The sequence below is a fragment of the Sciurus vulgaris genome (genome assembly GCF_902686455.1).
Source record: "Sciurus vulgaris genome assembly, chromosome: 3".
NCBI classification, from domain to species: Eukaryota; Metazoa; Chordata; class Mammalia; order Rodentia; family Sciuridae; genus Sciurus; species Sciurus vulgaris.
In genome coordinates, this window is record NC_136463.1 from 165,492,659 (window position 1) to 165,516,838 (window position 24,180).

At 34.5% G+C, this 24,180-nt stretch overlaps 1 protein-coding gene across 6 annotated transcripts in view; it reads left to right on the forward strand.

Annotated features, from left to right (window-relative positions):
- Positions 1-24,180, forward strand: part of SPAG16 (sperm associated antigen 16) — a 1,132,889-nt gene that overhangs the window by 58,982 nt on the left and 1,049,727 nt on the right. For all 6 annotated transcript variants that reach the window (XM_079132512.1, XM_079132513.1, XM_079132514.1 and 3 more), the window contains one exon: positions 4,167-4,276. In XM_079132512.1, coding sequence (XP_078988638.1) covers positions 4,167-4,276 — 110 coding nt within the window. The remainder of the gene's footprint in view (positions 1-4,166; positions 4,277-24,180) is intronic.

The following is a 24,180-nucleotide window of genomic DNA, read 5'->3' on the forward strand; positions in this document are numbered from 1 at the left end:
AACACATTGCATGGTTTTCTAGACTGATAATTTATAAATTACTTTGACAATCAAGTTTGCAATTATGTTTTGATCTGTGATATTATGAACAGAGTTTTAGTTAGAAGGAATGACTCAACATGAAGAAATAGGTTTTTAGTTGCATATCCAATTATCTGAACAAAATAAATTCCTTAAAATCTGTACTGAATAATTTTATGCTCTTTATAAACATGCTCTCTAGTTTTAGATATTATAGTTGCCATACCTTTTCCTAAACTTTTGGTCTCAGCATTTGACTGGGTGATCTCAGACTCTTGATGCTCCAGTTACCTGAACTTGGAATGTTACTTAACAAGAGGATGTAATTTTTAAAAATGTTGGATTAATGGTTGTTCTTCATAAATCTTGCAATCTTCCATGTTTTTTATTTGAGATGATAGGAATTGAAAACAGTACCTCATGCTAGGGATGCTTTCTACCACTGAACTATACCTCCAGCCCTACAATTATTAAATACATTATGAACTTATTTATCAAGATTTTCATATTTTATTTCTTCTCTTTTCACTTGCTCATTTTAGTTTAGTTATTTCTTCCTCCTCCTCCTCCTCTTCCTTCTCCTTCTCTTCTTCTTCTTGTCCCCCCCATCTTTATTACTTTCCCCATTCATTTATTCATTTTTCCATCTATTTATTTATTCGGAGCATAACTTTGTATGGCAGTAGAGATTCTTCAAATCAAATGTGTCCATTCTGAAGTTAGAAGACAGTAATTGTCTTTTTCTCTGAACTTTAGCAACAAGAAAATTATTGTTTTAAATGAAATGTTGGAAATAAGACAAAAATTGGATTGATTTGGAGCAGAGTTATCAAAGAATTTTAAACGTACTTTTTTTGGTCCATCAAAATGTCATGTTCATTATAGAAATACTAGACAATGATATATTTTTGTAAAAACCACACATATTTAGTACCACACAGAATATTATTACTTTAGTACCTAATGTTCTCACATGAAAAGGGTTTTGAGTTCTGCATTTGTCTCTTGTATGGTGAGTAGAATAATAGAAAAAATTCCTAGGAGAAATTATAAAGTAATAAAGTATTGATTAGATATTTAAACTGACAATTGTGGATCATGTTTACTTTTATTGTTAGGGAACATATATCAAATAGTTCTAAGAAACTACCCAGAAAACACTTTATTATTACATGATATGAGATAAAACTGAAGTTTTGCAAGTTATGCATTTTTTAAAAAGTTTATGAAATATGATGGTTTTGACTGTTGTGCTTGTGTTAGTTATCTTACTTTAGTTTGCTATAGGTTGGCATTTGAATGTAATAATGCTTATTTCCAAACCAGAATATTATATATATATATATAATTGTATCTTAATATATCATATTTTTTACATAAAATTATGATTTCAGAATGAATAACTAGAAATTGGAAATTTGTACTTGATACTTCATAATATAGGACTCCTAAATTACAAGAACATAGTACTCCTTATTATACTTTGTATATAGCCAAGCAAAGAACTCCTTATTTCACATAGTTCAATTAACTGCTGCTCTTTAATGTTTTGTTGCTCTCAGAATTTTATGTGGACTATGTAGTCTAATTTACAGATCCTATCTTTTCAAATATCTTCCCCTTTAACTCTTGCCTTTTTCTGAATTCCAATTATATATGTGCTTGTTTTCCACATTTTACCTTATATGTGTCCTAATCTCTCAGATATTTTCTATTTATTCTTCTGGGTTAAATTATGAATTATTTCTTCAAAAGATTTTTATAGTTAAATAATTCTCTTTATATTTGTGCTTGATCTGTGAAGGAGTTAGGGATTGACAAAGGTTGGTACTTAATGAATATTTGTTAGGTGAAGGTTGTCACATCTTTCTGATATTTATCCAGGCATCTGAGCAGATGCAGTGAACATTGTTTCAATGTGTACATAAATGAAGGAATGATTGATTGGGTGAAGTTTAGTACTGGAATATAGTAAATAAAATTTTTGTGCTTATTTATTTGGCATTTTTTATCTCTTGGGAATTGTATATTTCTTAAAATATTGATTATATTTTCATAAAAATATTAATTATACCTACATAAAAATTGCATGGCCCCAGTCAGTACTTTAGGCCTTGTGATTAAGAATTGTAGAATGATAGGCATGAAGGTGCTGGATGAAGGCATGAACTTTGCTTGGGTATCACTAAACATTAAGAAATACTGTGTGGCATTTAGAGTTACATGCACTCAAACATGAATATGGCACAAGCTTTAATGTCTGAGCCTCTCATTTGTTGTATAAATCTTTGTATAAATAAAATAATATTTATTTGATGGGAAGTAGAGATCATGTTTATTATTACTACAGTGGGAAATAATAGAGAACATTATCTCTCGGCTGGCCAAGTGTACATTGTGCAATATTTGTTCTCAAGTTTTTGTTTGAAGTGTTAAATATTTTCATAAAATTTTATTATTAATTTTTGTAGTTTTATTTTGCTTGTGGAATAACAACATATATTCATAAATTAAGCCCTTTTGGATTTTACACTTTTATGTGTTATCCTTGTCATATTTGTTTTTTTTTTGCTTTTTAATTTTCATTTTTGAAGTGGTTCTTAGTAATGCCTTGCATACTACGTGACATTTGCTCATATTCATGCAATTATCTGTTTGAGTCCTGAGTTTTCTTCCTATACTTTCTCCTTTCTTCTATATGTTTATTACTATGTGAATTTTCCTTCACATGAATAAAGGGAACAAAAGATAGTGACATGCAGAGGGTTATTGACACAAATGCATGACATAATGCTTAGAACAGTGACTGTTACATAGTAAAAGATCAATGAAGCATGAATGCTAATTATTATATTTTTAATTATTATCAAGTTGACACCATTGGTCTTTGAAGAGGCAAAGACATCTTCAAATTATAATAAAAGAAAATTAGAAATGAAAAATTTTCTCTATCTCAGCAAGCTGTAATTGCTGCCTTTCCCTGACACTGGCTTCCAAGATACGTGGAACTATAATTTGTAGCACCATTGCAAGAAGACAGACAGTCTGGATACCCAAGACTTTCTAATTCTGTCATGTAATGCTGGGTTTTGGAACACTGTATTTCTGTTATTGAGGGGGTTATTTTGAGGATCTACTCCTTTCTCCAGAACTGGTACTAATATGAAAAGTTATATCCATGAAGAAAGTAAATGCCAGCTATGTGTTCCCTTGCTTTTAAACCTCAGGATTTATTAAAAGAGCAGTGACATTGAAATCATCCATGCTTTTTTGTGCTCATCATCTTTTCTCTATTACAACTTTAGTGTTGTGATTTTTTTGGCACCAAGGATATTGAACCCAAGGACACTTAACCACTGAGCAACATACCCAGCCCATTTTTATTTTTTATTTTGAACCAGTCTCACTAAGTTGCTTAGGGCCCAAGTTGTTGAGGCTGACTTTGAACTTGTGATCCTTCTGCCTCAGCCTCCCAAACTGCTGGGATTAGAGGCATGCACCAACGTGACCAGCTAGTGTTATGATTTACAACATTGAGTTATTTCTTTTATTTGTGTGCTAATGAATATAACATTAGTTATTTGAAATCAACTTTTCATTTAGAAATACAGGTATAAATTATGTGTACTTAAATATGAATAGGGTAAGATGTGAAAGATAAGGTAATCAGTGTAATCAGTGTTACAACTATGTTTGAATATTACCTTGTGTTTTTTTCTTGTCTGTTCCTCTCAACATCAAGAAGCATACATAATAAAATTTTATTAATATGATATTCTCTTTTAAAGAATCTCTTATTTTTTATACAGTTCTTCTTGGGAAATTTTATTATTCTTTGCTTTGGTCTTTTCTCACTTTATTTATAAATAACCAAACCACATGATAATAGGAATTTGGGTATAATATGATTGGAAATTGGCTTCTGTGGCTCACTATTTCATTTCATTAACCTTAGAGTAATGCCACTCTGCAATTTTAGGAACTAAATTTTGAGACCCTGCTTAAAGTATTTTGGTTGGTTTGACTGCCATTGGCTTAATATTTAATACTTTAAAAATATATGTATCGATAAGACCTTAGTCATGATCATATTTCTTAAAAAATAAACATTACAAAAATTAAGAATAAATTTTATTATCTTGTAGTTGGTCACAGTTGTGAAAAGGAAAATATGCCAGAAGGTCCTACTCAGAAAGGTCTTCGTAAAGCCAGGGAACAAAACAAAGGTAAAACAAAGATGAAAGACAATGCAAAGGTATGGTATTTATTTATGTTTACATATTAACTTATATTTAACTCTAACATATTTAGATCCATGCACTCATATAGTATAATTTTTTAGCTAGAAAAGAAACTTAGAGGTTATATATTATAAGCCTCTGAGTTTATAGAGGAAAAATTGAAGTCCATAATTATTTCTATTTACTAGTTAATTTGGGGACACATGTTTTATTAGTGTCAAAGACAACTCAAAGAATCTCAGTGCCATACTCAATTTTCTGCTTAAAATTAACTCTGTAACAAAGAACTAACTCCCAGAACATCTTTTGTAATTTCTCTTTTTTATAGTGCAACTTCTAACTTTTCTTAGTTTTCCTTTAGAATAACATGCAACAAAATCATGCCCTATTTAAGAATTTTCTTTCATCTTGAGTGTCTTTGCTTTGTAATTAGACTAGTAGTTTAAATCTTCCATAATGATGTTAAAACTATGTGGTCAATTAAATAAAATTCAAAAAGAAAGAAAATTACATTAAACACGTAAGGGGTTTAGTTTTTTGTTGTGAAAATTCTACCTGAGGTAATCAATTTTCTCATAAAGATGGTTGTTACCAGACAGTTCTACATCTAGAATTTAGTGTAAAATGAAAATATTTACAATTCTAATGTTAGTAGTAGTAATTCAAGAAGAGAGTTTTATAAATTCAAACTATAGCATTTACTTAGGTAATACCAATAACTTTTCCCTTTAAGGTATGCACTAGAATCAAGTATTGTATAAAATATTTGAATAGAATAAAGAATAAACACTTGCAGGTTATATTAAGTTTTGACAAAATAATCTTTTTGGATAATGCTCATTTGGGTTTTACTTTTCATCTGTCATCACTATTAATTTGTGAATTGTGATATTAGAGGTAGATGCACATAAGAGTTAAGAATTTTTGATGATGTATGTGATTGTTATGGGAATGTTTCATCTTCTCTTGGTATAAGTATTCTTTCAGGTAGTACATCATGCTTAGAAATGATGTGTTGATTCATTCATTAAGTGCTTCCGGCTTTCAAGACTTTATTAGTAATACCAGGTTGATTTTTTTATTTGATGAAAGCTATGATCATATGGAAGGCACATTACACATTTATGCATAGTATATTCTTTTTTGATATTGCATTAAAATATTTAATGTAATACCTACAACTTGATAAAAAAAATGAGGCCTTAATAAAGGGCCTAGGTGTAGAATAAAGTGAACCTCCTCATTCTCACTGAGTAATCATTTTTATTAATATTTCTCTTTTAATTTTCTTGCAGTCATTATTATAACATACCTGAGTTCAGTTTCTAGTTTTTGTTGTACTCACTTCAGATGGTATTTATTGACTTCCTTGTGGAAATAAAAAGACGTTTAGGTCACTTGAATGATTTGAGTTCTATTAATATGTATATTGTCATTGTAATTCTATTTTATGTGCTTTATCTGTAAATTAATAGAAAAGGTTAATTCCACAAAACAACATTTAAATGCATTATCCTTAAGTAAATATAATTTATTACAGAATTAATTATTGTGATTAAAACCACAGAGAAGGAAATGGAATATCCAAAGTGCCTGGGCACAGAGACTGCCCTTTTAAATATAGCCACCTTGTGGTGCTTCCCTCGCTTACATTCAACTGTCCTTGTTACTTATTTCTCACTTTGTCCTCTCTTATTGTTTGTTCTGTATAGTATAACTTCTAACTTTTCTTAGTCTTTCAAAAAATAGCATGGATTATTTATGCCCAATTGAAAAATCTGCTTATATCTTACATAACTATACTTTTCAATCAGACTCAAACTTTCATAGTGATCAGAAATATATTACAAATGTCTGGTCAAAGAAACAAAAAAATAAAAAGAAGGAAAATTACATGAAACCTGTGAGAGTCTTGGTTTCTTGTTACAGATTTTTTTCCCTATATTTTTGAAGTATTTTCTTGAGAAGTGTTCAAAAGGGCCCATAAAAATTATCTCAGTGTTTATATACCTGAAATGTTCTTGTTGTACTTTATCCTGAATGAGTATTTGGTTGATTATAGTGCTTTAAGTTTAAATTAATTTTTCACCAGAATGTTGAAGGCATTGTCTTATTGTGTTAGAAAATAGCAATTTATTGTTGGTCTGATTGTTGTTGTATTCTAGAGAAGTACAAAATACCACATGCAATACAATATACTATTAGACCAGTGTTTTGAACAAGCAGGACATTGAGGTATAATCATAAAAAATTTATTTGTAATCCGCTTAACTTTAAAGCTCCCTTGGGTGAAAATTTGTTTTGGACTTCATGAGAATTAGTCTGTGTTCACTATAGGTTGTAAAACAGTCCCAAATCAGTAATTAAATAAGTTCAGTTTTATATAATATAAAAATTCCACATTTGGTATGAAGTCCTTAACTAGGACCTCTTTGGGCAAGAAACTTGCAAGAGAGAAGGGGTGGTGGTGGTGGTAGTGGTATATTGTCATTTCTTTTAATTTTCCTCTAGTTTAATAGTTGAAGTTGGAAGAGGGAGGAGACTTAAGATGCATAGAGGTTATTCATTAAACTACTTTGTGATGGCTTACGGTTCTTTGAACTCACAGACACTGAAAGTTACTGTCCTGATGAACACTATCAGACTCTTCATACTCCCTTACAAGCTCCTTTAAAGAATTCCTTTCCTTTAGCAGGACTTCCTGGTGGGTGACCTCTCTTTATTCCCACTAATGGTATATCTTATAGTTTTTTTTTTTTTTTTTTTTTCCTTACCTGGGTCTTTTGTTCCTGTCAGACTACCCTTTGGAATATTTTTAAAAACAATTTCAGGCCAATATTTATCCTGCTATTATATTCCAGTGACTGCTTCTGTGGTTAGAAGGGAAGTAGTTTTCCTCCTGAGTAAACTTTTTCCCTTGATGTCATTTAATGCAAACTAGGCACCGATCTATACTGTGCTTTCCAGATACAAAAAAGAAACATCCCTGGGGTTTTTATTAGAGGCTTACACTGGATTTTGAACTATGACTCTCATTCCCAAGGTTTGGAGGAATGTGACTCACATGAGGGATTTCTCTTAGATTCACCTCATAGGCAAAGACATCCACAGACTGAAGATGAAAGGATGGGAAAAAAAACTTATCACTCACATGGTCATATAAGCAAGCAGGGGCTTTTATCCTCATGTCAGATAAAGTGGACTTCAAGCCAAAGTTAATCAGAAGGGACAAAGAAGGACATTTCATTCTAGTGACAGGAATTGTAAATATTTATGCCCCAAACAATGGAGCATCTATTTACATCAAACAAACCTTTCTTGATTTCAAGAATCAAATAGACCACAACACAATAATACTGAATAACTTTAACACACCTTTCTCACTAGTGGATTGATCCTCTAAACAAAAACTAAGCAAACTATAGAACTAAATAATACAATCAATGATTTAGACTTAACAAACATAAATAGAATATTTCATCCATCAACAAGCGAATGCACTTTCTTCTCAGCACCACACAGATCCTTTCCTAAAATAGATCATATCTTATGCCACAAAGTAACTCTTAGCAAAACAATAAAATACACAAAACAACTCTTAACAAAAACAATATAATATCCTCCAAAACATTAAAATACTTGGGAATCAATGTAACAAAAGAGGTGAAAGACCTCTACAATGAAAACTAGAGAACATTATTGCTCTATGTGCATATATGATTACATGACTGCTGTAACTCTACATCGGGTACAACCAGAAGAATGAGAAGTTATGCTCCATTTATTTATGATGTGTCAAAATGCATTTGATTGTCTGGTATAACTAATTAGAACAAATAAAAACATTTGTCAAAATAAAAAAAGGAAGCCTCACACATCCATCCCTTTTTATCCTCTTTACCTTATTATATCTTTGATATGTGAAAAATGTCTTATTCATTCTACTTTCCTTCTACCCCTATACCCCTCCCCTCCTTTCACTTCCCTCTGTCTAATCCAAAGTACCTCTATTCTTTGCTACCCTGAGTTAATGTGAATTTGCATCTGCATATCAGAGAAAATATTCAACCTCTGGTTCTTTGGGATTGGCTTATTTTGCTTAGCATAATATTCTCCAGCTCCATTCATTTACCTGAAAATGCTATAATTTCATTCTTATTTAAGGCTGAGTAATAGCCCACTGTGTATATATACCACGTTTTCTTTATCCATTCATCTGTTGAAGGGTACTTGGGTTGGTTCCATAGTTTACCTATTGTGACTTGGAACTGCTATAAACCTTGATGTGGCTGTGTCATTTTTATATGCTGATTGTAAGTCCTTTGGGTATAAATTGAGGAGTGGGATAACTGGGTCAAATGGTGGTTCCATTCCAAGTTTTCTGAGGAATCTCCATACTGCTTTCCAGAGTGGTTGCACCAATCTGCTGTCCTACCAGAAATGTACGAGTGTACCTTTTTCCCCACATCCTCGCCAATGTTTATTGTTACTTGTATTCTTGGAGTGAAGGGAGCGGGGAGAGGGTATGGAGGTAGAAATTATAGAATGGATCGGACATTACTACCCTATGTACATATATGATCACACGGACCAGTGTAACTCTACATCATGTACAACCAGAAGAATGAGAAGTTATACTCCATTTATTTGTGATGTGTCAAAATGCATTCTATTGTCAGGTATAACTAATTAGAACAAATAAAAACAATTTGTCAAAATTAAAAAAGAATGTCTCACACATCCATTCCTTTTTATCCTCTTTACCTTATTATTTCTTTGATATGTGAAAAATTTATTGTGAACTGTTTTCACTTAAATTGTCTTTAATATTGAATCATTTAATTATGAATTGTTTTTAGTTAGATCCTTTAAAAGTTCACAAATGATGTAATTCTTTCCTTCCTTCCTTCCTAATGGGCTTTAAACCCATGAGTACTCTATCACTGATCTACATTCCCATTCCTTTTTATTGTTTGTTTTGAGACAGGGTCTTGCTAAATTCTCAGACTAACCTCAAACGTGTGATCTTATTGCCTCAGCCTCCCAAGCCTCTGAGATTACAGGCCTGTGCCTCCACACCTGGCTAATCCTATTCTTCTGTAGAAAAGTATTGAATCTTGGTGCTTCTTTGAAACTTCCAATTTAATATCCTCATTTCTCTTCTATTTCTTTTAGCAGTTTCTTCCTTTCTTATCAGATTTTAGCAGAATGTAACTAGATTAAGCTCTTATTTATTTCCTTTTATTTCTTTTTTTTCCTTCTTTTTTATTATAAACAAATGGAATACATGTTGTTTCTCTTTTTGTACATGGAGTAAGGCATACCATGTGTATAATCATAAATTTACATAGGGTAATGTTGTTTGATTCATTCTGTTATTTTTTCCCTTTCCCCCCAACCCCTCCCACCCCTCTTTTCCCTCTATACAGCCCTTCCTTCCTCCATTCTTGCCCCCCTCTCTAACCCTAACCCTAACACTAACCCCTCCCGCCCCCCATTATGTGTCATCATCCGCTTATCAGCGAGATCATTCATCCTTTTGTTTTTTGAGATTGGCTTATCTCACTTAGCATGATATTCTCCAATTTCATCCATTTGCCTGCAAATGCCATAATTTTATCATTCTTTATGGCTGAGTAATATTCCATTGTATATATATATACATATATATATATATATACATATATATATATATATATATACCACATTTTCTTTATCCATTCTTCAATTGAAGAACATCTGGGTTAGTTCTACAGTCTGGCTATTGTGAATTGAGCAGTTATGAACATCGATGTGGCTGTATCTCTGTAGTATGCTGATTTTAAGTCCTTTGGGTATAGGCTAAGGAGTGGGATAGCTGGGTCAAATGGTAGTTCCATTCCAAGCTTTCTGAGAAATCTCCATACTGCTTTCCAGAGTGGCTGCACTAATTTACAACCCACCAGCAATGTATGAGTGTACCTTTTCCCCCACATCCTCCCCAACATCTATTGTTGCTTGTGTTCTTGATAATTGCCATTCTAATTGGGGTGAGATGGAATCTTAGGGTAGTTTTGATTTGCATTTCTTTTATTACTAGAGATGTTGAACATTTTTTTTTATATATATATCTGTTGATTGCTTGTAGATCTTCTTCTGTGAAGTGTTTGTTCATTTCCTTAGCCCATTTGTTCATTGGATTATTTGTATTCTTGATGTAGAGTTTTTTGAGTTCTTTATAGATTCTGGAAATTAGTGCTCTATCTGAAGTATGAGTGGCAAAGATTTTCTCCCACTCTGTAGGCTCTTTCTTCACATTACTGATAGTTTCCTTTCCTGAGAGAAAGCTTTTTAGTTTGAATTTATCTCAGTTGTTGATTCTTGGTTTTATTTCTTGTGCTATGGGAGTCCTGTTAAGGAAGTCTGATCCTAAGCCGACATGTTGAAGATTGGGACCTACTTTTTCTTCTATAAGATGAAGAGTCTCTGGTCTGATTCCAAGGTCCTTGATCCATTTTGACTTGAGTTTTGTGCAGGGTGAGAGATAGGGGTTTAATTTCATTCTGTTGCATATGGATTTCCAGTTTTCCCAGCACCATTTGTTGAAGAGGCTATCTTTTCTCCATTGCATGTTGTTGGCACCTTTTTCTAGTATGAGAAAATTGTATTTATTTGGTTTGTGTCCATGTCCTCTATTCTGTACCATTGATCTACCTGTCTATTTTGGTACCAATACCATGCTGTTTTTGTTACTATTACTTTGTAGTAGAGTTGAAGATCTGGTATTGCAATACCCCCTGCTTCGCTCTTTCTGCGAAGGATTGCTTTAGCTATTCTGGGTTTCTTATTCTTCCAGATGAATTTCATAATTGCTTGCTCTATTTCTGTAAGGTACATCATTGGGATTTTAATTGGAATTGCATTGAATCTGTATAGCACTTTTGGTAGTATGGCCATTTTGACAATATTAATTCTGCCTAAGCAAGAACATGGGAGAGCTTTCCATCTTTTAACATTTTCTTTAATTTCTTTCTTTAGTGTTCTGTATTTCTCATTGTAGAGGTCTTTCACCTCTTTTGTTAGATTGATTTCCCAAGTATTTTATTTTTTTCGAGGCTATTGTGAATCGGGTAGTTTTCCTAACTTCTCTTTCTGAAGATTCATCACTTTAAAAAAAAAAAAAAATGCATTGGATTTATAAGCATTGATCTTCTAACCTGCTACTTCACTGAATTCACTTATGAGTTCTAAAAGTTTTCTGTTGGAATTTCCAGGTTCCTCTAAATATATAATCATGTCATCAGTGAACAGGGATAGTTTGAGTTCTTCTTTTCCTATTGGTATCCCTTAATTTCTTTGGTTTGTCTAATTGCTCGGGCTAGAGTTTCAAGGATGATGTTGAATAGAAGTGGTGAAAGAGGGCATCCCTGCCTTGTTCCAGTTTTTAGGCGGAATGCTTTCAGTTTTTCACCATTTAAAATGATATTGGCCATGGGCTTAGCGTAGATGGCTTTTACAATGTTAAGGAATGTTCCCACTATGCCTATTTTTTCTAATGTTTTGAGCATTAAGGGATGCTGTATTTTATCGAATGTTTTTTCTTCATCTATTGAAATAATCATGTGATTCTTAACTTTAAGTCTGTTGATATGGTGAATGACATTTATTGATTTCTGGTTGTCGAACCAACCTTGCATCTCTGGGATAAAACCCACTTGATTGTGGTGCACTATCTTTTTAATATATTTTTGTATGCGATTTGGTAAAATTTTGTTGAGAATTTTTGCGTCGATGTTCATTAACCATATTTGTCTGGAATTTTCTTTCCTCGATGTGTCTCTGTCTGGTTTAGGTATCAGGGTGATATTGGCTTCATAGAATGAGTTTGGGAGGGTTCCCTCCTCTTCTATTTCATGGAATACTTTGAGGAGTATTGGAATGAGTTCTTCTTTAAAGGTTTTGTAGAACTTGCCTGAGAACCCACCTGGTCCCGGACTTTTCTTTGTTGGTAGGCTTTTGATGACCTCTTCTATTTCATTGCTTGAAATTGATTTATTTAAGTTGTGTATGTCCTCCTCATTCAGTTTAGGTAATTCATATGTCTCTAGAAACTTGTTGATGTCTTCGAGGTTTTCTGTTTTGTTGGAGTATAGATTTTCAAACTAGCTTCTAATTATGTTTTGTTTTCACTCGTGTCTGTTGTGATATTTTCTTGTTCATTCTGAATTTTAGTAGTTTGAATTTTCTCTGTCTTTCTCTTTGTTTAGTGTGGCTAAGGGTTTATCAATTTTGTTTATTTTTTCAAAGAACCAACTCTTTATTTTGTTAATTTTTTCGATTGTTTCTTTTGTTTCAATTTCTTTGATTTCAGCTCTGATTTTAACTATTTCCTGTCTTCTACTACTTTTGTTGTTGGTCTGCTCTTCTTTTTCTAAGGCTTTGAGCTGGAATGTTAAGTCATTTATTTGTTGGTTTTTTCTTCTTTTATTGAATCGGTCCATGAAATAAATCTTCCTCTAAGTACTGCTTTCATAGTGTCCCAGAGATTTTGATATGATGTGTCTTTGTTCTCATTTACTTCTAAGAATTTTTAATTTCCCTCCTGATATCTTCTGTTATCCATTCATCATATAATAGTGTATTTTTTAATTTCCAGGTATTGGAGAAGTTTCTGTTTTTTATTCTGTCATTTATTTCTAATTTCAATCCATTATGGTCTGATAGAGTACATGGTAGTGTCTCTATCTTCTTGTATTTGCTAACAGTAGCTTTGTGGTCTATTTTAAATAACATTTAAAATATGGTCTATTTTAGAGAAGGATCCATGTGCTGGTGAGAAGAATGTGTATTCGTTCTTTTTGGATGGTATATTCTATATATGTCTGTTAAGTCTAAATTGTTGATTGTGTTATTGAGATCTATGGTTTCTTTATTCAATTTTTTTGGAAGATCTATCCAGTGATGAGAAAGGTGTGTTAAAATCACCTAGTATTATTGTGTTGTGGTCTATTTGATTTCTGGAATAGAGAAATATTTGTTTGACATATATGGATGAGCCAATGTTCGCGGCATAGCTATTTATGATTGTTATGTCCTGCTGATTTATGCTTCCTTTAAGCAGTATGTAATGTCCTTCTTTATCCCTTCTGACTAGTTTTGGTGTGAAGTCCACATTATCTGAAATGAGGATGGATACTCCAGCTCTTTTGCTGTGTCCGTGTGCATGGTATGTTTTTTCCCATCCTTTCACCTTTAGTCTATGGGTATCTCTTTCTATGAGATGAGTCTCTTGCAGGTAGCATATTGTTGGATTTTTCTTTTTAATCCAATCTGCCAGTCTATGTCTTTTGATTGATGAGTTCAGGACATTAACATTCAGGGTTATTATTGTGATATGATTTGTATTCCCAGTCATTTGACTCATTTTTGTTTTTTGACATTATTTGGTTTCTCCTTTATTTGGCTATTCCTTTAGGCTAGTTCCTCCTGTTGCTGATTTGCATCATTGGTTTTCATCTCTTCCTCATGGAATATTTTGCTGAGAATGTTCTGTAATGCCGGCTTTCTTTTTGTAAATTCCTTTAGCTTTTGTTTATCATGGAAGGATCTTATTTCGTTGTCAAATCTCAAAGTAAGTTTTACTGGGTATAAGATTCTTGGTTGGCATCCATTTTCTTTCAGGGCTTGGTAAATATTGTTCCAGGCCCTTCTAGCTTTTAGGGTCTGGATTGAAAACAATCTGCTGATATTCTTATTCGTTTCCCCCTGAATGTAATTTGATTCTTTTCTCTCACAGCCTTTAAAATTCTGTCTTTATTTTGTATATTTGGAGTCCTATAATCCTCTTGTACCTGGTTTTCCATTTCATTCTTCAGATTTGGGAAATTTTCTGATATTATTTCATTGAATAGATTGTTCATTCCTTTGGTTTGTTTCTCTAAGCCTTCCTCAATCCCAATAATTCTTAAATTTGGCCTTTTCATGATATCCCCTAATTCTTGTATGATTTCTTACCATCTTCTCTGTTTGGTCAACTTTGTTTTCAAGATTAAATATTTTGTCTTCAATGTCTGAGGTTCTGTCTTCCAGGTGTTCTATCCTATTGGTTATGCTTTCTATGGAGTTTTTAACTTGGTTTATTATTTCCTTCATTTCAAGGATTTCTGTTTGTTTTTTTTTCAGTATTTCTAACTCTTTATTGAAATGATCTTTTGCTTCCCGTATTTGCTCTTTTAACTGTTGATTGGTGTGATAATTCAATGCCTGCATTTGCTCTTTCATCTCCTCATTTGCTTCTCTGATTGTTTTAATTATGTACATTCTGAACTCCCTTCCTGACATTTCTTCTGCTGTGCTGTCATTGGGTTTTATTGATATAGTATCTAGGTTTGTTTGGGACATTTTCCTCCCTTGTTTTCTCATATTGGTCAGATGTCAGTGGGACTCTGTGATATTGCAGATTTCCTCTATTGGCTTATAGTGGCCCTGTAGATTTCCAGTGTATCACCTCCCAGCCTTCAGTAGCCTGAAGTCTTGGAGGAACTTGATAATGCAGTGCTTCCGAAGAAAGCTGCCCCTAGCCCGCTACTGGGTTCAGGGCTGGGGGCTGGTTCTGCGTGGAAATCCTCTCACTGGGCGGGCTTGCTCCTAGAAGCTGGCTATAGACTGGGCCTGCCCCAGCCAGAGGGAGCCGGGCTGCTTGGGCCGGGCTGCCTCTCTCTGTCCTGCCTTGGTCCCAGAAGTGGCCTGCGGGCTGGGGCCCGCTGCTGCATTCAGGGCTTGTGGTTGGCTCTGTGTGTAAAAGCTCTTACTGGGTGGGCCTGCTCCAAGAAGCTGGCTGTGGATCGGGTCTGCAGCCGGAGGGAACAGGCCTCTTGGGGAAGACTCTCGCTGCCCTGCCCTGACCTGCTCAGAGATGCTGCCCACTGTCCGGGACTGCCACCTGGACCGAGCTTCACCTGGTCGGAGAGACTAACCCTGTGGCTCTATTGGTCCAAGTCTCTCAATACCTCCCCTTCTTGAATCCTGAGTTCTGGAGCGATGGGAGATGCAGTCACCCTCTAGTCCGCCATCTTGGATCCCTCTCTGTCGGGGTCCAGCCCTAGCAGGAGTCCATGGGTTCCACACTGGTAAACAGGATGCAGGAGACAGCGTTGGCGATGGATGGAGAACGAAAGACACAGACTCTAGTTCTGGTGCAATCAATCCCACTTTATTCTGGGGAAGGCTGGGTTTATATACATTTTTCTTCAGGCTATGATGACAGGCTTATGATTAATAAAATCAAAGAAGTTTCCAAAGCATAGGCAGAAATTGTTTTTACCAAAAGATTATGAGAAAACAGTAACTGTACAGATCTTCCTTACCTAATCACAATTATTTTAAGAATATCTAACTATGTCAATGAGCTAATACAATGTTTATTTCCTTAATATCTAAACTCTATATGACCTAAGACTATTTTTATTATTTTTGCGGTAAAGCGATAGACAAATAATGTCACGTGGCTGTCTCTACTAGGTCTTTCTGGTTAATATCTAAATTGCTGAGTTAAGGGTTACAGGAGGGCAGCGGTCCCAATGGTTATTATGTACCTATGTTTATTATAGGGGTGACATATTCTTTGTAGGAAGGAAGGAATGTTGTGAAACCTTATTCTTTTACCCTGCCACCACACATAAACAAAACCATCATCTGGATTAAACCACCTGTAGGAGACAGGGGGAGATCTATATCTACCTTCTCTAAGGGCTTGCCTTTAGGGGGGTACCAGGGCTTGCCATTGATAAAATAAGCTAGTCCATATCTAGTAGCTTCTGTGGGAGGTGCTTTGTGCCTAGAACTTGGGGAAACATTGTTATATATAAATTTCTGTGCTCCAACAGGTTCTGGCTGTGTCAGTAAATGCAGTGTTTGATTTTTAACATAATAAAAACATTCTCCTGTAATGAGGTTAACATCACAGGGTTTCAACATGTGTTTTGTCTCTGTGATGTTTTTCTGGAAATTTGTAGAATTATTCCCATCACCTCTAGCAAGATCCTCAGACTGAAGTGAGTAATATATTATTAGGAAAACTCCACAGAATAACATCCAAGTTAGGGAGGCATACATCTGGCTACAATCCTTTTAGGATGAGTCTCTGCAATCATCCTTGAGTGGAACTCTGTCAAGCACTGCAGGGAGAGCCAGGTGCCCCCGCACCTCTCCTTTTATTTCTTAACTTTCACATACCACATAGAATATTTCAGTCTTAAACTTGACATGCTCCTTTAGCTGAGGGAATTTTTTATATTACTATTTGAAGAATACAAATAACCCAATCAAAAAATGGGCTAAGGAAATGAGCAGACACTTCACAGAAGATCTACAAGCAAGTAACAGATATATGAAAAAAATGTTCAGCATCTCCAGTAATAAGAGAATTGCAAATCAAAACTACCCTAAGATTTTGTCTAACCCCAATTAGAATGTCTGTTATTAAGAATACAAGAAACAATAGGGGTTGAAGATATAGGTGAAGATGTGGGGTAAAAAGGTACACTCTTACACTGCTGGTGGGGTTACAAATTAGTGCAGCCACTCAGGAAAGCAGTATGGAGATTTCTTAGATAACTTGGAATGGAACCACCATTTGACCCAGCTATCCAACTCCTCGGCCTATACCCAAAGGACTTAAAATCAGCACACTACATCAATGTTTATAGCAACTCAATTCACAATAGCTAGATTGTGGAACCAACCTAGATGCCCTTCAATAGATGAATGATAAAGAAACTGGTATATATACACAAAGGAATATTATTCAGTCATAAAGAAGAATAAAATTATGGTATTTGCAGGTAATATGAATGGAGTTGGAGAATATCATGCTAAATGAAATAAATCAACCACAAAAAACCAAAGGTGGAATGATTTCTCTGAAAAGTGGATGATAATACATAATGGGCAGGGGTGGTAAGGCAAGAATGGAGGAATGATGGATCGTGTATAAGAAAACGGGGAGAGGAAGGAAAGATAATAGAATGGGACAAACATCATTACCCTATGTACATGTCTGATTACACAAACAATATGTGTACAATCAGAGAAATGAAAGTTGTACCCCATTTGTGTACAATGAATCAAAAAAAAGGTTACAAGAAAAAAGGATGGCATAGAAATATGACTGTATATAAAAGGTAATGGAGTAAAAAGAGAGAATTTACACTGAAATTAAGTATCTTGTTTCAGAATGTGAAGAAAAATAGCAGAGTTTAAAACTTAAATGAATAAATAGAACTATAGAAAGAAGGCAAAAAATTATTATTTGAATCCATTATTTCCTTCTTATCATTTGGAAACTCCTAATAGATAAATTTTGACTTCTTAAATCAGTATTTTGTAAAATTTAATCTTTGTCCCACATTTTCATCTGTGTTTTGAATTCTGATCTATCTTCTCAACTTTGCCTGTGGGTGCCTGCTTAAGAATTGACTTTATCCAAGTTTATCACTGTCGATCATTGAATTTGTTTTTATTTCAAAGACTCTTTTATTGATTTCCATATTTACTTCTTGTTCTCCAATTACTCCTTTTTCTTAGAAGCCTATTTCACATTCATTAATGTCATATTTACTTGAATGTCCTTATAGATGATAATTAGACTTTTGAAAGATAATTTTCTCCCTGAATTCTCTTCAGAGTTTGTCTTCATCCTTATTTTTCTTTCTGTTTTGTTATTGTTTTTTCTTCAAAGGACTTGTGATCCTTGGTTGAGAATTCATATTGATGTATTAGGACAAGTTTAGGTTAAATTATGTCTCAGATCCATTATTAAAGATATACAGTTCTGTGTCATAATCAAATACCCTAACTGACACGAGTGTCTTCTGCATTGTGGGTTGTGTGAAGTCTGACTCTGGGCTCTCTGTCATTGGGTGGGAGATTCATATGTCAGAGACACTGGAACAGAGTAGGCAGGGAGCTTAAGCTGAATGCCACACTAACCTTGGCTCAGTAAATGGGGCAATTATGGAACTTTGGATTTGAAACACAGTGTATTTTACTGATGCTGACTTTCTTTATATCCTCCTGTACCCTTCCTGATGGTAAGATGCCAAATCTTACTAGTGATGAGGAGAGGGCTCTACTGTTAGGCCAGATTTTGCTTTTCAGTTGAGTTCTAGCATACACGTGCATCTCACCCCAGATAGTTTGTCCACTTTATTTACAGAGCAGTTTTAGTCTATATGAAAAAGCATAATCATGTGTCCTCTGGGTAAAAGGGAGGAAGTGGTAGGTATGGGAAATTATTTCTCTGCTTTTGCAATTCTGAAGCAATTATTTGGTGAATTTCTCTGATGTTTGACATCTTTATTTAAGCAAAGTCAGGAAAATGTTAAGAATTTCATTCAGGAAACAGAACTGCTTTGGGCCTTTTTTTCAAAATGACTTTTAAAGGAGATGGTGACAGAAATGTTAGAAGAGTTAAGGTGTGAGAAGACACAGAAACAGTCTCAAGCTGGATGATAACAGGACATTGCCACCATCTTGTGTTGGAGGTGCAATGGGAGAACAAGAATCCAGAAGATGGGACCATCTGGTAGGAGTTATATTGTTGAGGAAGGAGCTGTCTAGTAGATGGAGCTGTGGAAGACATATGAGTGCAAGGAAGGACCTTCTAACACATACTAGGGGAGGAACAAGAAAAAAAATTAATATATATGTAACAAAAATATTCATAGCTGAGCAGTCTATTTCCTGCCATGTTGTATAGTTAGTATGCTTCTTCCTTCTTTTAGTTCACATTCAGTGTTTGCTTAGTTAGCACCTTGTCTTATTGGAGTTGGCCTGTATCTTCAGTTCTGATGGGTCTGAATATTTAGTGATACTGCCGTCTTAGATTACTGTAACTTTCCTTTGACATTTACTATTTAATGTGGAAGTAGTGAGATATGTCCCCAGTTTTTTGCTGGGATCCAGAATATCCTCTCCAAAACCATCATTTAGCAGTAACCCAAATTTCTACTTAGTAACTGAGAGCCAAACTGTCACAGAGATCCCTGAATCCTAGATGGTAGAGTTAACTTTAAATTTGGTGGCACCTTTCCTCTGTGCCATGGTAGAAGCATTCTTCCCTTGCAAATTAAGCCATCTAACAGATCCAGGGTTGTTGGGGATAGGAAGCAAATATCTGCAGGCTGACTTTAAAATGTAATGAGAAGAGCTACTTCTTTGACTATGTGAGAACAACATTGGAGGGTATTGTTTTTAAACTAACACAATCAATGAACTTTTGATAAATGACTCCGTTTTTCTATATGGCTGTATCTGGGTGACAGTATACCACCAATTCCATGAATGTTAGATCGTAACTACCATTTTTGGGTGCTCAGGAAAGGGTATCCATTCAGAGTCAATTTCTAATTATCTCTGAAAGATCTGAGGTACAACGGTTGACACTGTACCTTTGGGAAATGCTTGGAGGAAAATTTATAGTCATCTTTATATTTTCCAATCTAATGAACTTTGCATTACAAATAAATACATATTTCATCCAATGAAAACAAGTCCTTAGTGCTCTTAGAAGTGGTCCAATTTAATGAAACTGCTACTAGATGACAAAGGTTCCACGCTGGCTTTTGTTGGCAAACTAGACGTTCAGCGTTGGATGCTAGCCAGGTGAACTTTACTTAAGGAAGCTCCTATTATTGAGCCTATGCATAGCCTTTATCTTAACGAAGTGGCTACATGAGCAATTGAACACACATAGCAAAGAAAAGGACAGCATTCACAGGACAGGGCTTATTATCTACCTGACAATTGAAGACATTATCTGCAATGAATATTAATTAATTAATATGTATACCAATGGGACACAGATATTCTCATGCTTTTGCTCATTTTAAGAGATCCTGCCACTATTTTCCTAGATTTTATTTCAAAATTGTTAGTGTTCTTTTCCTATAAACCCCTAACCAATTAAGCCAAACTGACAGCCACTGCCAATAAATAAATATAGATCCATCTTACATGGCAAAGTAGATGGTCATATATGTTGCCCACATTTCTATTCACTTGAAGGCTTTCAATTTGCCACTTATTTCACATCTTACCTTGGCAGAATTATAATGAAAATGAATGTTTTCTTGTTCATCTGGAATCCAGGATAGAATTTTTTTCTATTCTCTTATAGCAGGTCATAGCAAAGTTCTCACATCATAGGTATAGTTAAGGGAGATGTAGTATTGAACCAGGAATAGAAGTTTGGAAGTCTAAGCCACCAATACAATGGAGTTTATTTGTGCTTTGTTGATGTGCTCAAGCTCAATTTTAATTATAATTCTTGCTATTTAAGATGAATTGTTGTTTGCATGTCCAGAGTCATGCCTTTATGCTTCTGATATATGTTGAGCAATCGAGGTCATGAAGTCACTTTGTATTAAAAGTTTGCAATTTCTGCCAGAGCTCATGATCACCGTAGGAGCTAATTCTTAAAAGGAAAACAGTTAATGATAGTCTAAAAGTCAGTACTGTGGTTCTCCTATTGGGCTTTTTTATAGACCTCCAGTGGATCTGCTAGGTCATAAGGCCCAACGAGCAGTGTTATCTTATATAGCACCTAGGATGTATTGCAAAGTTTTACTGGTTCAAACAGTGTTTAAACCATGTTGGCAAGATGGAGGTTAAAACATACATTGACTTGCCTTTTGTTTAGAAGCAATATTGCAACATGCTCTAGGCCTCAGCATTTCCTTCATGTTTATTTCTTCTCTGGCACACGTGTCTAAGACATGTAGGACATTTGCCACTTTCTGCTCATCAGACCCATTTAAGGTGATTTTTCTGATGTAGTAGAACATAAAAATGATCAAAATCACTATATGTTAAAAGAGAGTAGGGGAGTTTATATTGCCGTGGGGCAAAAATTTAGTTTTACTGCTGACTTTGCTATGTAAAAGCAACTTTAAAAATTAATCTTGACTTATAGAAATTGAGAAGAAAGCATTCATGAAATCAGTAGCCTCAACATAAGTATTAGGGAGTATTTTTATCTGCTCCAGTAAAGATACCATATATAGCACAAATCCTATATTCCAGAAAAAAAATGTACCTCCTCACATAACACTTAGATTGTAGAATACTATACTAAGATCTTCCCAAGCCACCTTCACACTCCACTTATTCTTAGGCTTTTTATAATGCAGTGCAATAAGAATTTAAGGGTCTAATGGTTTGGTTTACATGTGTAAATAAATTGCATTTTTGTTTACTTTATAGCTCTTAATTAGTATGCATAAAGATCATATGAGTCATCTTAAATCATGGTGTGCACTCATGAGTAGATATGAAGTCTGAATAGGTTACCATGGAAGTAGTAGTAGATTCCTTTTACAAGTTTATGGGACCTTACGTTTTCCTGACATTCTAAAACTATACCTGTCCTTAAGCACAACTGTAGATAGTCAGAAAATATGAGCCATGAATTATTGTCCTTCTGTTTGCACCAACTACCTCTTTCATATATTTATCATGAAATCCAAAGTTTAGTAAACATCAATAAACACCTTGTTTATCCCTTATGATTAACATAATGATTAATGATTTTCTGTTAATAATTTTGATAGCACAGATTACTTCTATTTTATGGCTGTGGGTAGATTTAAACCTGAGAGAGCACATAAATATATGTTATTGTTTGCTGCTTCAGATCCTGTTTCTGATAGGATGAAAAAGAACACATTTGCCAGATTAACGACTGCACACTATTTACCGAGTACCTGTTAATCTGCTGTTAATCAAGCAAAACAACTGCAGTTTAGGGCTGCTGCTTGGTTAAGTTTGCTAGTGTACTGTTATCCTCCAGGATCTTTGTTTTTATAGAGATCTGATTGAGGCATTATCTGAGAATATGGGAACTGTAATATTGACTTCCTTTGTTTAATCTCTGCCACTTTCTACTCACCTCCCCAGTAAGCATGTTACTTATTATCTTTATCAGGGAAGGGAGTGGTTTTAAAGGCTGCCACTTAGTATTCACTTCTGTAGAAATCCGTATCCCATAGGCCAAGAATGAATGTGGGAAATCTGCCAACTACCAAGTGTACACTTTCAAATTGTTGGAGATTGGAAAATGACTAGTAGATGTGTTCATGGATCCTGTCTCACTTGAGTCAGACTTGAAAAATTCTCTATTTAACACTAATGGATAATGGGGGATACTATAATCTTGGGATTTCCAGAATATTAATTCCATGCTAGTCTCTGTGTCAATAGCCTCATAGTGTTTGAGTATACTTTCTTCTCTATAGTTTCTTGAGTAGATGGCCATTAGTACTTTTTGGGGAAGTATGGAGAAATCAATGTATATAGTTATTATCTCTTTGCAGAATCTTTTTTCCTGGAGACCCAACTTCTCCTACAGTCAGTATGTTCAGTGTGTGAAAACTTGTCCAGGTATAGAAAAGAGGCAAGAAATGGTGACTTTCTATGAGGTGCCTACTCTCAGCATCTTGATCCTCAACTTTTTTCTGGTTGTAGAGACTGAACGTTATGCCTGTTGGTTTCCCATTGTTCTGACTTCTAAGGATGTTATATTGTACTATCTTCCTAGCTTTTTATGGTTAAGACTGTCCTGACAGCTGTTCTGACTTCACTGCTTTTTGCCATCATTGTACCCATTTTACTTTGCCTGACAACTATATTTAAAGGACCTTCCATTTCTTTCAGTAAGTCTAGTTAGTTCATCTGTGACATCGCCTATCATCATCCTAGAGCAGAGTCATCATCGAGATTCTCAGTGATGTCACTGTCCTTCTTACCAGTGCAATCCTTGCTCCTTTCCTAACTGTTGTATCTTCCAGTCATCCTGTGTACATGGCTGTCTCATGGAGTTTTCCACTTGCATAGTGTGCTCTCTTTTACATACTCACTTCTTTGAGTTGTTTGATCCTCTTTCCATCATTTGTTATGGTGGACTTTGTATTTGTACTTCACTTATTCTATGTATCACTTCTTTCCAACTTTCAAAGAACCATCTTCACTCATATCATATTAACACCAGGGTCTTTGCCCAGTATTAGATCCTATATCATGGGTGTTTATTCTCATACTGATAAATTCTCCTTTATCTCACATTATTTTCCAGTACCCTGTCTCATCAGAAGCTAATCCTACATATACTGTCTTGTACTACATGTTGGCTCAGTCCTACAATTCCTTTGGGAGGAGTTCTTATAATGCCTTAACAGAGTCATTACTTTTCAGGCAGGGCCTTATTGTGACTTAAATATATTTTGATCTATTGACCAGAAGAGAGGGTGAAGAACATTTTGTAAAGATATATGTTGTCTTTCAAGGCAGAAGACTGAATTGTCTTTGGTCAAGGGAAGCATGCTAATGTTAACATGGAGAGCAAGGCCACTTCTGCAGATCCAGAGAGTTCAGGGAAATCCAAACATTTAAGGTTTTCAAGTATATTGTCTCATATTTTTCCATAGCATCTCCCTGTACTTTGGAGAAATAGAGATTTCTTCAGAGAAGGTATAAAAATGGCTAATAAGCACATGAGAAAATGTGTAACAGTATGGCAGTTTCACAAAAAAATAAAATCAGAATAATCATTTACCATATGATTCATAAATTGCATTTCTGGTTATATATCCCATAGAATTGAAAGCAGGACTTTTAAGATATATCTATATACCTATGTTCATAAGCATGTTTTTCACAATAGACAAAAAATGGCAAGAATGTGGATATGAAGTACATGCTATAATACATGGCATGGACATTATGTTAAGTGAAATAGGCCAGTAATGGACAAATGCTGTATGATTCCACTCTATGGATTTGTCAAACTTATGCTTAAAATAGTAAAATTTATGGATATAGAGAGTAGAATTATGGTTGTCAAAGCTGGGTAAAATGGCAAATGAGTTATTGTTTAGTGAGTGTA